General features: G+C 39.6%; 1 protein-coding gene across 20 annotated transcripts in view; it reads right to left on the bottom strand.

Annotated features, from left to right (window-relative positions):
- Positions 1 to 12209, bottom strand: part of PDE1C (phosphodiesterase 1C) — a 701054-nt gene that overhangs the window by 146742 nt on the left and 542103 nt on the right. For all 20 annotated transcript variants that reach the window (XR_010842164.1, XR_010842165.1, XM_067042382.1 and 17 more), the window contains 2 exons: positions 7893 to 8123; positions 1259 to 1336 (listed from right to left, as the gene is read on the bottom strand). Coding sequence is in view for 18 of the 20 variants with exons in the window: in XM_067042382.1 (XP_066898483.1) it covers positions 1259 to 1336; positions 7893 to 8123 (309 nt within the window). In the remaining 2 variants the exon portion in view is untranslated. The remainder of the gene's footprint in view (positions 1 to 1258; positions 1337 to 7892; positions 8124 to 12209) is intronic.

Below are 12209 nucleotides of genomic sequence, written 5' to 3'. Positions count from 1 at the left end.
ACCTTACCCATAACAAAGGCTGGCTAAGAGACTGTCACTCTGAATCCTATTTTATCTCCATGTAATTCATGTCTTAGTCACAATTATGCAAGGAGGGTATGTATTAAGCAAGTGGTTCCATTTGCATAAACAATTTGGTTAAAAAAATTGGACATGTGTGTTCCCTAGATATTATGTGATGAGACATCTAGGGTGAATTATTTGAATGATCTTCAAAGAAAGAACTGATTTCATGCATATGGGTAAAGAGGGCATATCACAGTGGCTTAGAGATGAAAACTAAAGGCAATTCTCTCTTTTTAACAGATGTATGAGTTGTATTCAAATTTCTTCTTACTCCTCAACCTGATTACCCTGCATTTGTTCTTCTCTGACTAACCAAACTACTCAAAGAATAGTTTAGCATCTAATACAATGTCTGCAGGGAGGTATGGTTCACAGAGTCTGAGACCCTAACAAAAACCACCTCCTAAAACTTTCATTTTTAGTTTAATATCATTTATATGTATGGGGGGATAACTAGGAATAAGCCCATGTTATAATTGAAACAGGAGGATTATATAAAAGGTGAGAGTAGTTTTCTCAATCTGATGGCCCGAAGTTTGGAGGCAAATATAATTTGAACTTTCAGATTTTATAAAGAATGGAATGCTATTTATGCAAAGTAAAAGCAGTGCTCATGAAGCCCATTACAATGTAGGTTCATTCTAACTGGTCTGGGATTGTCATCCAAAGCTTGCCTTTAAGACATACTCTTGCTGACCAAACTGTATTCTACAGCTATGCACATTCTCCAGTATGTGGGCCTCCCAAAATACTGATAACACTGAACAGAGTTCTGTTTTTGTTTTTCCCCAAAATAATAACTCACTAAAGGTATAAAAACTTGAAAACTGAAAACATGGAACATTTCCCATTTACGCTGCATAATTCACAGACTTATATTCCATTCCATTATAATCAGCAAGCCCAGAATCAACTTTTCATAAAGTTTAAAATGAAAAATGGCAAGTGTAAAAAGAAAGAGTATAGAACTCATTTGTGATGGAGAAAGTATGGTGGAAGGGAGAAGATACAACAATAATTTGTAAATTACTGAAAAAGGGATAATAGTACTCTTTAAATGTAGTGAATGTTTTTTTCAGGGTATAAGACTATATTAAAAATTTCACACAATTGCAACTTTATGTGTAAATCTAACAAGCTTGCATTAAATTGCACAATTTATGGAAAAATATAATGGGAATTATGCTCTTACCATCTGTTTTCTTTGAATCATTTCTGACATTGGATTGATCCTTCTTGTCTGTCTTATTTTTACCATCTTTCAAGTCACCTGAAAGTAATAAACATGACAAACAGTACATGTATAAAGCTAACATGGAAGTTATAAATATCTTTAAACCTGTCAAGGTAAAAAAGAAAAAAACCACATAATTTTAGTTGTGAGGGGTTACATGTCTGAGTGTAAATATCAGGAAACTGGATTAGGTCCTGGAAATTGGATTATGATCTGGAAATTAAGACTGAAAGTTCACGTTAAACAGGATTGTACTTAAGTCAATGGTGTTTATTTTCCGAGGAAGGCAGTTCAGCTTTACTATTAGGCTGTGGAGTGAGGAAAAATCTGGGTTACTGTAAGTTATATCAATTAATAGCTACTATTTAACTTCTATGTGCTTTTCCTTATGTGCAAAATGGTGATAATAATACCTACTTTATAGGTATAATATAAGGATACATGCATTTAAGGTATTGAATGTGCTATCTGGCATGTCACTCAGTGACAGCTGTTATTCTAAAACAGAGCTGTAAATGGTACTTTAATTAATGAACTTGTTGAAATGTAATATGTAAAAGTTAAAAAACACTATGCACACCAGTGTAGAGGGAATGCATGTCAAAAATTTACTTAATTCATTTATGAAGGAACCAGGAAGACATTCCAAGAGCATTTAAGGAAATGGATATTTCTAGATATTTTAGAAATATGTTAAAATAAGATTGCAAGGTTAGAGACAAAACTGGTTATGTCCTACAGAGCAATAAAACTATAACTGTTGGGGTTATCTCCTCTAGTAGTCAAAAATCTACATGTTAGTATATAACTTCACAGTACCTAGGCTTGAGCAAATAGTAAATGACAAAGTTAAACATAGTCGTGTTCTTCTAAAACAAGGGGTCAGCAAATTATTGTCCGTGAGCCAATCTGGCTTGTTATCATCTTTGGAAATAAAGTTTTACTGGAACATAGCCACATCCATTCATTTATATGTCTGTAGTTGCTTTCCTGCTGCAATGGTAGAGTTGAATAGTTGCAGCAGAGACATGCAAAGCCAGGAATATTTATTATCTGGGCCTACACAGAAAAAGTTTGCTGACCCCTGCCTAAGACAGTTAAATAATCCTTGGGCAGGTCTTTTTGACAATATGCCAGTGTGACATTGAAAAGACATGGTATTTCTTCTCTCAGATTTATTCTCAAGTTTTGGATATTTTTCTTACAAATCTTATTGATGGCGGCTTTCTTTTTAGCCTGCATAAAACCAAGAATAAATTACTACTAAATTACTGGCACTAATAAAGTAAAAAGACCCTAATAATTATTGCAGCCAGTAAAGGGGGGAGCAGGGCCCAAGGCGGGAAGGGTACATTTATCTTTTCTACTTTCTTTGTGTCAGGCAGTGTGCTAAATGCTTTACATGCATCATTTCATTAAATTCTCATAGCAACCCCATTATGAAGGTACTATTATTGAAAGTAGACAAATTCATCAAAGATTAATTCACTAAGTAATCAATTTGCTGAATAAAAAAGTCACCAAATGATTGAGGATGTTTTCCAAGTTTGAGTTTTTCCTTGACTTCACTGCGGACACTCTGTCACACGCTGGTCAGGCCAGCTGTGTTGAGTGCAGTGGACTGCTCTCCTGAATCTGTTTCACACACTCTCAGGCTGCAACTCTGCCCCAAACTTTGCAAGAGTGTCTGCTGCTATAGCAAAATTGCTCCTATTGGCTACTTTAGATCTGGTTTAAGCCATTGATCTGACAAATGACCAACTGATCTTTCTACAAAGTGATTTTGCTTAAATATTAAATAGTCTTAAGCAAAAACTCACAGAATCATCTCCATTTTATGGCTCTGGAACCTAAAGCACAGATAAAGTAATTTACCATAACACACACAGATAGGTCTGATTCTAGAGGCCAAGCTCTCAAGTACTGTATTTTGCAACTTCCCTATGAAGCTTAAGTTCTAGATTTCAGACTTCCATTTACTGTTGCCATTTTTAAATGCCTTTGGCCTATAGATTTATATAGAGACAGTTACCCAAGGATAATTCAAGACCATTTTAGGTTACATTCTACAAAATAAGTAGTTTTAATGGAATTTGACAAATTTTAAGCTTGAGGGAAGGGGAGTCAACTCTGGCCACACTGCAAGCAGGAGGAGTCTGAATGAAGCACATGGTCATTGCACATTACCACCGCCAATGGCCAAAATAGATGGATTCCTTTGGAAACCCTATGGAACAGTTCAAACACTAGCTTTTCCCTACTTTAAGGATGCCAGAAATGAACTCAAGGATGATCCTGAGCCTTGTAGTCAAACCAATTCCCTACAGAAAAATGGTCTTTCTTTCCTCAATGAGACTTCACACCTCTAATGCACAATACTTTAAGGTTTCAGGGTTGCCCTGGACTGGAGCTTTACTCACAGCTGCAGCAAGGCCGGGATGTCTTCCAGAAGTCAGCAGGAGTAGTCTGATGTGCTGGATGCTAGCCAGCAGCCTGTGGAAGCCTGCCTTCTCCTCAGTCAGGGTTGGGGAGGCTAAAGGGGAAAGTACCTTGATGGAGACCAAAGCTTAGGGGTTCCCATGATTGCTGATCGGGGACCAAATGTCTAGAACCACAATTAGCCAATATCCTTCAGCTCCATCCTGGAAGTATCTTGAGCGACCACAATGAAGGGTGCCGGGAAAGTGACACATGTTTGTTTGATGATGTCCCTTGAACAGAATCCATTAGGTAATTTCCCATGGGTTGAATATGGACTAACGGCTGATGTGAGCTGTTATTCAATAAACAGGGGGAAACAAAAGAGCCTTTCTGTGCAGTTATAAATCATTTTAATTAGGCTGCTGCAGCCAAGTCCCGAACCACCATTAGCCTTTGTTATTATTGCTCAAAATTGATTTCTTTTCCCACCTCTCATTTAATACTTAATTTTTAAGGGAAATGGTAGACTACTGCTTACTTTGGGAAACGAACGCAGTTGTGAATCAATCCAGCCTAGCTGAAGGCTCAGGCTCCTGTTTTCTTTCAGGCACTCCCCTAACCATCTTCAAAATAAATTATTGCCACCTCTGCCCTCTCTGGGTATTTGTTTGTACCTGTCTCGTAGAATGTATAACCTCCTTTGTGACCAGCATGTTTGCATTCATTGGTTTCTCTCCCTGACCAGACCAGGGGTTGGCAAACTATGGCCCATGAGCCAAACGCGGCCCCAATGCCTGGTCATATAGGTCCCACAACCTGAAAACAGTTTTTAATATTATTAAATGGTTGAAAAAAGAGAAGGATATTTAATGACATGTGAAAATTTAAATTTTCATAAATAAAGTTTTATTGCAACATAGCCATGCTCACTTGTTTACATGTTATCTGTGGCTGCTTTTGTACTAAAACAGGCGTGTTAAGTAGTTGCAACAGAAACTGTATGGCTGCAAAGCATAAAATTTACTGTCTGGTCCTTTACAGAAAGAGTGTGCCAACCCCTGGAATAAACAGATTATAAGCTTCTTGTGGACAGCAGCTGGGTCTCAATATTTCTCCTATTTCCTACTCTCACCAACAGCACCAAACCTCGCAAATAAGGGCATGCTGGTTAAGGAATACAGAAGTTGGACTCACATATTCCTATTTGACCTGAAATCTCTACTTAATGTTTGCTTGGCCTTAAGCAAGTGATGTAACCTTTCTGAGTCTCGGTTTCCTCATCTGCAAAATGGAAATGAGTATATCTACCTCATACAGTTGTTAGGATTTTTAAATGATTTAATGTCTGTAAAATCCCATGTACAGTGACTGGCACATATTAAGCATTCCATAACTGTTACTGACATAATAATGGCTGTTTTTATTAAGGGAAAGACATTTTAAACCCACTTCCCTAAAAGAAAAAAAAGTAGGGAAGAAACACATCTTGCCTTTCTCACCAGTCCTTACATATTCCCCCTCTGGGAAGGAGAGACTCATCTAGAAGGAAGAGTTAAGTATGCACAGCTCAGCCCAGCCACCCGTTTCTCCAGCCCCCAGTCCCCTCTGAGATGCGTTTTTCATGAGACCCACGCCTTTTCTGTTACTGCAGAAGCAGCCTGCTTAGGTGTGGAGTGGGGGGTGAGGGGCAAGGACTGATTCCACCTGCTCTGCCAGTGTCCCGTGGGCCATGCCCAGTTGAGGGCAGATGTGTACAGAAGCCCATGTGCTCAGTAGATCAAGTCTGTGTTTTCCAGTTCAGCTCCAGTTGCAGTGGAGCTAACATTGTGATCACTTTCTGATTCTGGTATTTCCCTCTCAGTTGGTTCCACCCTCAGTAGGGGAAGACAGGGGTGTTTTGCATTGCTCTCTAAAACTCCAACAGCTGTATTAGAAATTCTTATTGAATTGAACATATTTTCTGACCTATGATTCGCTTGAATACAAACCAAACTAGTTACGAGCTGTCTCCAGAACCTGGCTGCTGAGGCGCTGGGCAAGTCGGATGATGGCCTTCCCTGCCTCCTGGGGTGTTTGTGGGGCTTACCTGAAGGAATTTAGGCAAAGCTCTTGGAACATGACATGAGCTTTTTTTTAAAAAAACACCTTTTCATTTTATTTATTTATTTATTTGGCTGCGTTGGGTCTTCGTTGCTGTGCGCGGGCTTTCTCTAGTTGCAGCGAGCGGGGGTTACTCTTCCTTGCACTGCGCGGGCTTCTCACTGCAGTGGCTTCTCTTGTTGCAGAGCACGGGCTCTAGGCACGAGGACTTCAGGAGTTGTGGCACGTGGGCTCACTAATTGTGGTTCACAGGCTGTAGAGTGCAGGCTCAGTAGTTGCGGCACACAGGACTAGTTGCTCCACGGCATGTGGGACCTTCCGGCAGCAGGGATTGAACTTGTGTTCCCTGCGTTGGCAGGCGGATTCTTAACCACTGTGCCACCAGGGAAGTCCTGACATGAGCTCTTATCATTATTACATGTATTAAAACATTGTTTTCTGTTCTACATGTTATATATGTCAATTGCAAAAAAAAAAAAAAAAAAAAATTGGAGAGTGTCGTGCTAAGCACTTTCTACGTATTTCTCATTTACTTGGGATGTGTAGCATGATAGCTAGACCATGGTTCAGAGGATATCACCTGGACCTACCAGGCAGGTGAGAGAGTGAATATGTAAAGAGAGAATTTATTTATCTACTTATTTATTTATTTTTATTCTTTTTAAAGGATGGTGTTTTATTTTCTATTTATTTTTTGGCTGCACCACGTGGCTTGCCGGATCTTTTTTCCCCAACCTGGGATCGAACCTGGGCCCTCTGCAGTGGAAGCACCGAGTCCTAACCACTGAACAACCAGGAAATTCCCAAGAGAGAATTTTAAACAGCATCTGGTGTATAATCAATAAATGCTAGTTGTTTTATTGTCATTGTTGCTTTTGCTACCATTATTATTATTGGAAGCTCACAAGTGGCCGAGGCTGTGAGCAGTTATTATTATGCACATTTTACAGAGACAATGGAAGGTTAAGTAACTTGGCCAAGGCCAGCAAGAAGTGAGAGGCACAGCTGTGACTTGAATCCAGGTCTGTCTGACTGCTAAATGACCATGCCACAGTCTGGCACTTGAAAGCTCCAGTGTATCTGAACTTCCTGCTCTTCCCTAAACAAGGTAAGCAATTCCATGCCCCTATGCATTAGCTCATTGTATTCTCTCTGGCTGAGAAGTCCCTGTGTCCCGCCAAATTTCAGCATTTGAAACGCAGCTTAGACATCACTTCTTCTTGAAGCTTTCTTTGACATTTACTACATCTTGCAATCCCCAGACCCAACAAAGCTACTCTTTTCTGCACATGGCCCTTGGGTATTTTATCTGCCATGCCACTACTGTTACTGGCTCAGAATTAATTCTGAGGGTGTCCATATCCCCTAGGAGATTGTGGACTTCTTGTGGCCTTTTCATTTCTAAATTCTCAGTGCCAAGAGCAGTGCTTGGCACGGAGTTGTTAACCAATAAATATTTGTTGCATTAAATGTAAGAAATCATCAACTGTATGCACAGGACAGTTACCAGCTTATCCTGGTTTGTCTGGAACTTTTCTGGTTTTACTACTGAAAGCCCTGAATCCCAGGAAACTGCTCATTCCCAGGCTAACTGGGATGACTGGTCATCCTAATGTATACACTTGTTCACCTACAGATATATAGACGATACTATGGAAATAGACCTTAGGCAGACATGAGTGCTGGCCCTGCCAGGGGGATGGTACCTACAGAAGACTGCCTTTCTATTCATCCATTCCTGCACTAAGCACTCAGGAATGTGCTGGGATTGCTAATAGGAATTTCCCCTGCTGGTAGGCAGGCGCTGGCCAGAGTCTCCAGAACTACCCAGCTGGAAAGGGCCCTAAAGATATAAATCTCCCCAGAGAGCACGGCCTAAGCAAGATTCTGGCTGCTTTTGATGGGATCCTAATAGGATCCACAGCCTAGGGAGGTTATGATCTGCAGCAATGAATGGCCAGGGCAGCCCTGCTCTGTGACCTGTCCTCACAGGGGCAGTTCTTTGCCAGCGTCCATTCATCACATCATTAGCACCCTGAAAAGAGCCTTTCACCAGCGCAATCCTACTCACCATTCTGTTGCTTTTCTCCTGATGACTTCTCAGCTCTGGAATTTTTCCCACGAGGGCTGTCACTTTTGTTTGTGCCTGTTCCGTTGACTTGATTCTTAGCTTCCCCAGATGCCTTATTCTCGACTTTACCAGATGCACCTTCTTCAGCCTGGCTTTTGGCTTCCATTTCCTTTTGCTTCTCCTCTGCGGCCAGGCGAGCCTTTTCTTCTGCTTCCTTCTTGGCCTTCTCCTCTGCATCCAGAACAAGCCAGGAAAGGTGGAGAAAAGATAAAAAGAGGTCATGCCATTAGGAGAATTGCCTCTTTGAACAAAAGCAAGAATTTGCATTGGGAATTAATGCATTAAAATGACCTAATGTGCTTACTGTGTGTTTGGGGTATAATTTTGGTTAATTCAAGTCAGATTGGTATGTATATTCAGGAAACCAATAAAATCTGTTCATGGTGATGTCATTTCTGAAAACAGTGGGTTAGAAGAAGGGGATGGGGAGACAGTAATAATAAGGATAATAATAATTAATAAACCAATACTGTAATTGGCATTATTAATATTAATATTACCATCAATAAGTTCTCTTGAGTGTGTCCTCTATGCCAGGTATTATACTAAGTGCTTGCCAAGGATTACGTCCTCTCATTCTCAACCTCATATGGCAGCTACTATTATTGTAACCCTATTTTACAAACGTGGAATTGAGGCTCAGAGACACTACAAAGCTCTCCCACAGCCCAGTAAAAACTGAAGTTTCATGCAGATTTGCTTAGGAACTGGAGTTTAAACATAAAAAAACTGATTACAAAACCAAAATACAGGGAAAATAACCACCACTAGAATAATACTGTTGCAGGCCACTGTCTGTGAATTTAAAAGTAGGAGGAGGGTAATTAGGCCTCACAAAAAAACATGGTCTTCAAACTGTCCACAGGATGAGAGGTGGTCTTTAGTTTGGCCAGGGATGCTGGTCTGTGTCTTCCTCTTTAATGAGAGGATGTCAGCCTTATTTCCAATTTGGTTGACTGTGAAAGGGTCTGGCTCTGTGTTTAATCAAAAACATAGTGTAATTGCCTATGGTCAAGGATTCATGAAAAAATGGATATATTCATTCAACTAATATTTATTGAGCAGCTACAGTGTCAAGTACTGTTTAAGGCACTGGGAATACAGCAGCAAGCAAGAAGACTTATAGAGTAGAAAATATCATAATTAAGCAAACAAATCACTAGGATAATTTCAGATGGTGAAAAGAGTTTTACAAAAAAGTAAAGCACAGTAATATGATGGAACACGATCAGCATAAGGGAAGGAGGTGACATTTGACCAAACCTTGAATGATGAATTGTTGACCATGCAATAGTCAAGAAAAAAGAGCATTCCAGGCAGAGGAAATAAAAAGTGTAAGGCCGTAAGACTGGAATGAGCTTGCTATGTTCCAGGGACAATGAGTTAGCCAGTATGGCTAAAGCAAATTTAGTAAGGGGTTAGTGACAGATGATGTGGTCAAGTGACCAAGGACATGCAAGGTTGAGATCATGCAGAGCCTTGGAGGCAATGAAGTGGAGCTGGATTGTAGGAAGTAACCTACAGAGAGCAATGCAAGGCACCTAACAGAAATCAATCCTCCCTTAAGGTCTACAGACTCACTGTCTAGCATTCAATTTACTCAAAAGGGCTTCCAACCTCCACTATGAAAAGCATTATTGCATTTTTTTCTCTAGATGTGTTATAAATGCCCCACACCTCATTACCAGGCATCTTCTTTACTTCCCTTGGTTAGCCCTGGTCCTGAAAACAGCTGTTTTTCATAGATGACAAGTGAGATTTTAATCTAATGGACACCAGAGTGGTTATGCATGTGATCACGTTTCCCTTTGTTTCAGCTGCTAAAGAGCACAAAGCCCAGATTTGGTTCCAGGTTCACACGTTCTCCGGGCTTTAGGGCATTGTATTTTGTGCATGTCTATGACCTCTGGTTTCATTTTACTCTTCCTGCCCTTACATTTGCCTGGTTCAGATGTCCTCCTTAATATATTATGAAGTTTTCATTCATCCTTTCATTGATTCATCCAACCACCTATCCAAACCAATACCCTGGCCTCACCCTTGACAAATTAAATCAGACTCTGGAGGGAGAGAGGCAAGAATAGGATATTTTTAATGCTCTCCAGATGAGTCTAACATGCAATAAGGATTGATAAGCACTGATTTAAATTTTAAATGTTTGCCATTCAATATTTCATGATATTCTACCTACCAACAGGATATATTTATAATTTACAGTGAAAAGGTAAGGAAAAATTTTTAACAAAATTGCATAATTATGTGCATATATAGTATAATATGTCTTCTGACTCCTACAGAAAGGTACAACAAAAGAGTAAAAGAATGCCCTTGCAAAATATAGGGAGATGGCATTCTCAACCAGGCTGCAGGCCCACAGAAGGCTCCCTAGAATGTTCGTCCAGACTTCCTCTTATCCTTCTGTGATACCCCGAGGACAAAGGTCAAATGTCATCTCCATCACTGAATTCCCAGTGCTTGGTATAACGCCTGGCACCTAGCAGACACTCATGGAGTATTTGTTGACTAAATGAAGTGTACACAGAGGGTGTGATTCACCCTATCTGCCAATGAACCTGACTCATACTCCATCATCAGCAATCCAGGCCAGTATAAAATCCAGGAACTATATATACCCTAAAGTCCTATCCTGAAAAAAACGAGCCATTTGACTGTATTTGACTATAGGTAAGTAAAAAGATGACTGTACTTACTACACAGAGAGGGAAAGAGGGCCAAGGGGGAGGAGAATTCATTTATACTCAGATATCAGGTAAAATAATGTATAATCCTCTCACAGAATCCCCACTGAATCTACTGCAAACTTTCAACATTCAAAATATCCCCAAGTTAAAAGTAATTTTGATGAAAGCTGAAGGTGTTAAATTCTGCTTTGCTACAAGAGCGCAGCATATTATCTGAGCAAGAAAAATTCACTTGACAACCGAGTCAGACCAATTTTCTATGGAAAATCTAGCAAAAATCCCCCCAAAAATCGGGGGGTACATTTCAGAAACAAGTCTGTTTGGGCTCAACTACAGTTGACAGCAGGCAATTAATGTTTAAATTAGTGAATGGTAGCTCTTATGACATCATTATCAGATCTGACATGATTCCTTTCTCTGGAGCAATCATGCTCCAATGGATGGCTCTGAAATATTCTACAACTTCTCTACTCTACTCCTATCTCTTCTTTGTATCACTGAAATATCTGATATTAGTGTGATCAGCCATCAGCATCCAGTGCTACTACTCAAAATAAGTAGACAAAAACAAGCAAACACATAAATAAGAAAAGAGAAAATAAATTGACAGAAGGAACATCTGTTCCACTGCAATCCAATTCCCTTATATTTTCAAGGTGAAATATTAATATACATAAAATCTTTCCTACTGTGAGACAAAGTAGGTGATAGAACAATTAATTTGTATATGGTAACAGTTCCAGAGATGACATATATACAAATAATTAACTTTTCAGGTTTTAGATTTAACATCCATGGAACTCCTAGGCTCCTAGAGTAGTAGAAAGCAAACATTGTGGTTCAATCTCATTTCCTTCTGCTTTCCATTTTACACCATCTGTAGTGATGTGATCGTTATGAAAATGGCCAAAAGCAAGGAGCTAAAGACTTAAGGTAGAGCACAGCCCTCATGATCTATAAATTACATTCCTCCTGAGAGCTGGTTCTATCCCACACTGAATGTCTGTGCATCTTGGAGAAATACATTGATTTCTTCATTTAATTTGTCTTTCTGAATAATGATACTATAGGCTCTTGGTTAAAAATGATATTGGGCTCATTATTCCTTAATATAATTCTCTGAAATCCCTACCTAAACCACCTACAAACAGAGAGAGAAAGAAAGAAAAGGAGAGAAACTAACTTAATAAAGACAACCAAGACACTATGTGAATTCTGAATAGTCAACTTTTGATTATATACAAGAACAACAGAAAGGTACTCCTAGCCAATTCAGGACTCAGAAGATGTTCCCACTGGACCTTTCTAAAAATTTTAGCAAAAGTGCTTCAGCTGACAGAAAAATTCAATCAACATTAAAAACTCAGAATGAGGGAATTCCCTGGCAGTCCAGTGGTTAGGACTCTGCCCTTTCACTGCCGAGGGAGCAGGTTCAATCTCTGGTTGGGGAACTAAGACTGCAAGCCATGCAGTGTGGACCAAAAAAAAAAAAAAAAAAATCAGAATGAAGAAAATATGTTAATGCTGTACAGTAAAATTAGTACATCATAGTGTT

This window comes from Kogia breviceps, chromosome 9 (assembly GCF_026419965.1).
Source record: "Kogia breviceps isolate mKogBre1 chromosome 9, mKogBre1 haplotype 1, whole genome shotgun sequence".
Lineage (NCBI taxonomy): Eukaryota > Metazoa > Chordata > Mammalia > Artiodactyla > Physeteridae > Kogia > Kogia breviceps.
Note: the sequence above shows the minus strand (reverse complement) of the source record. Positions and strands in the feature narration are given on the sequence as shown.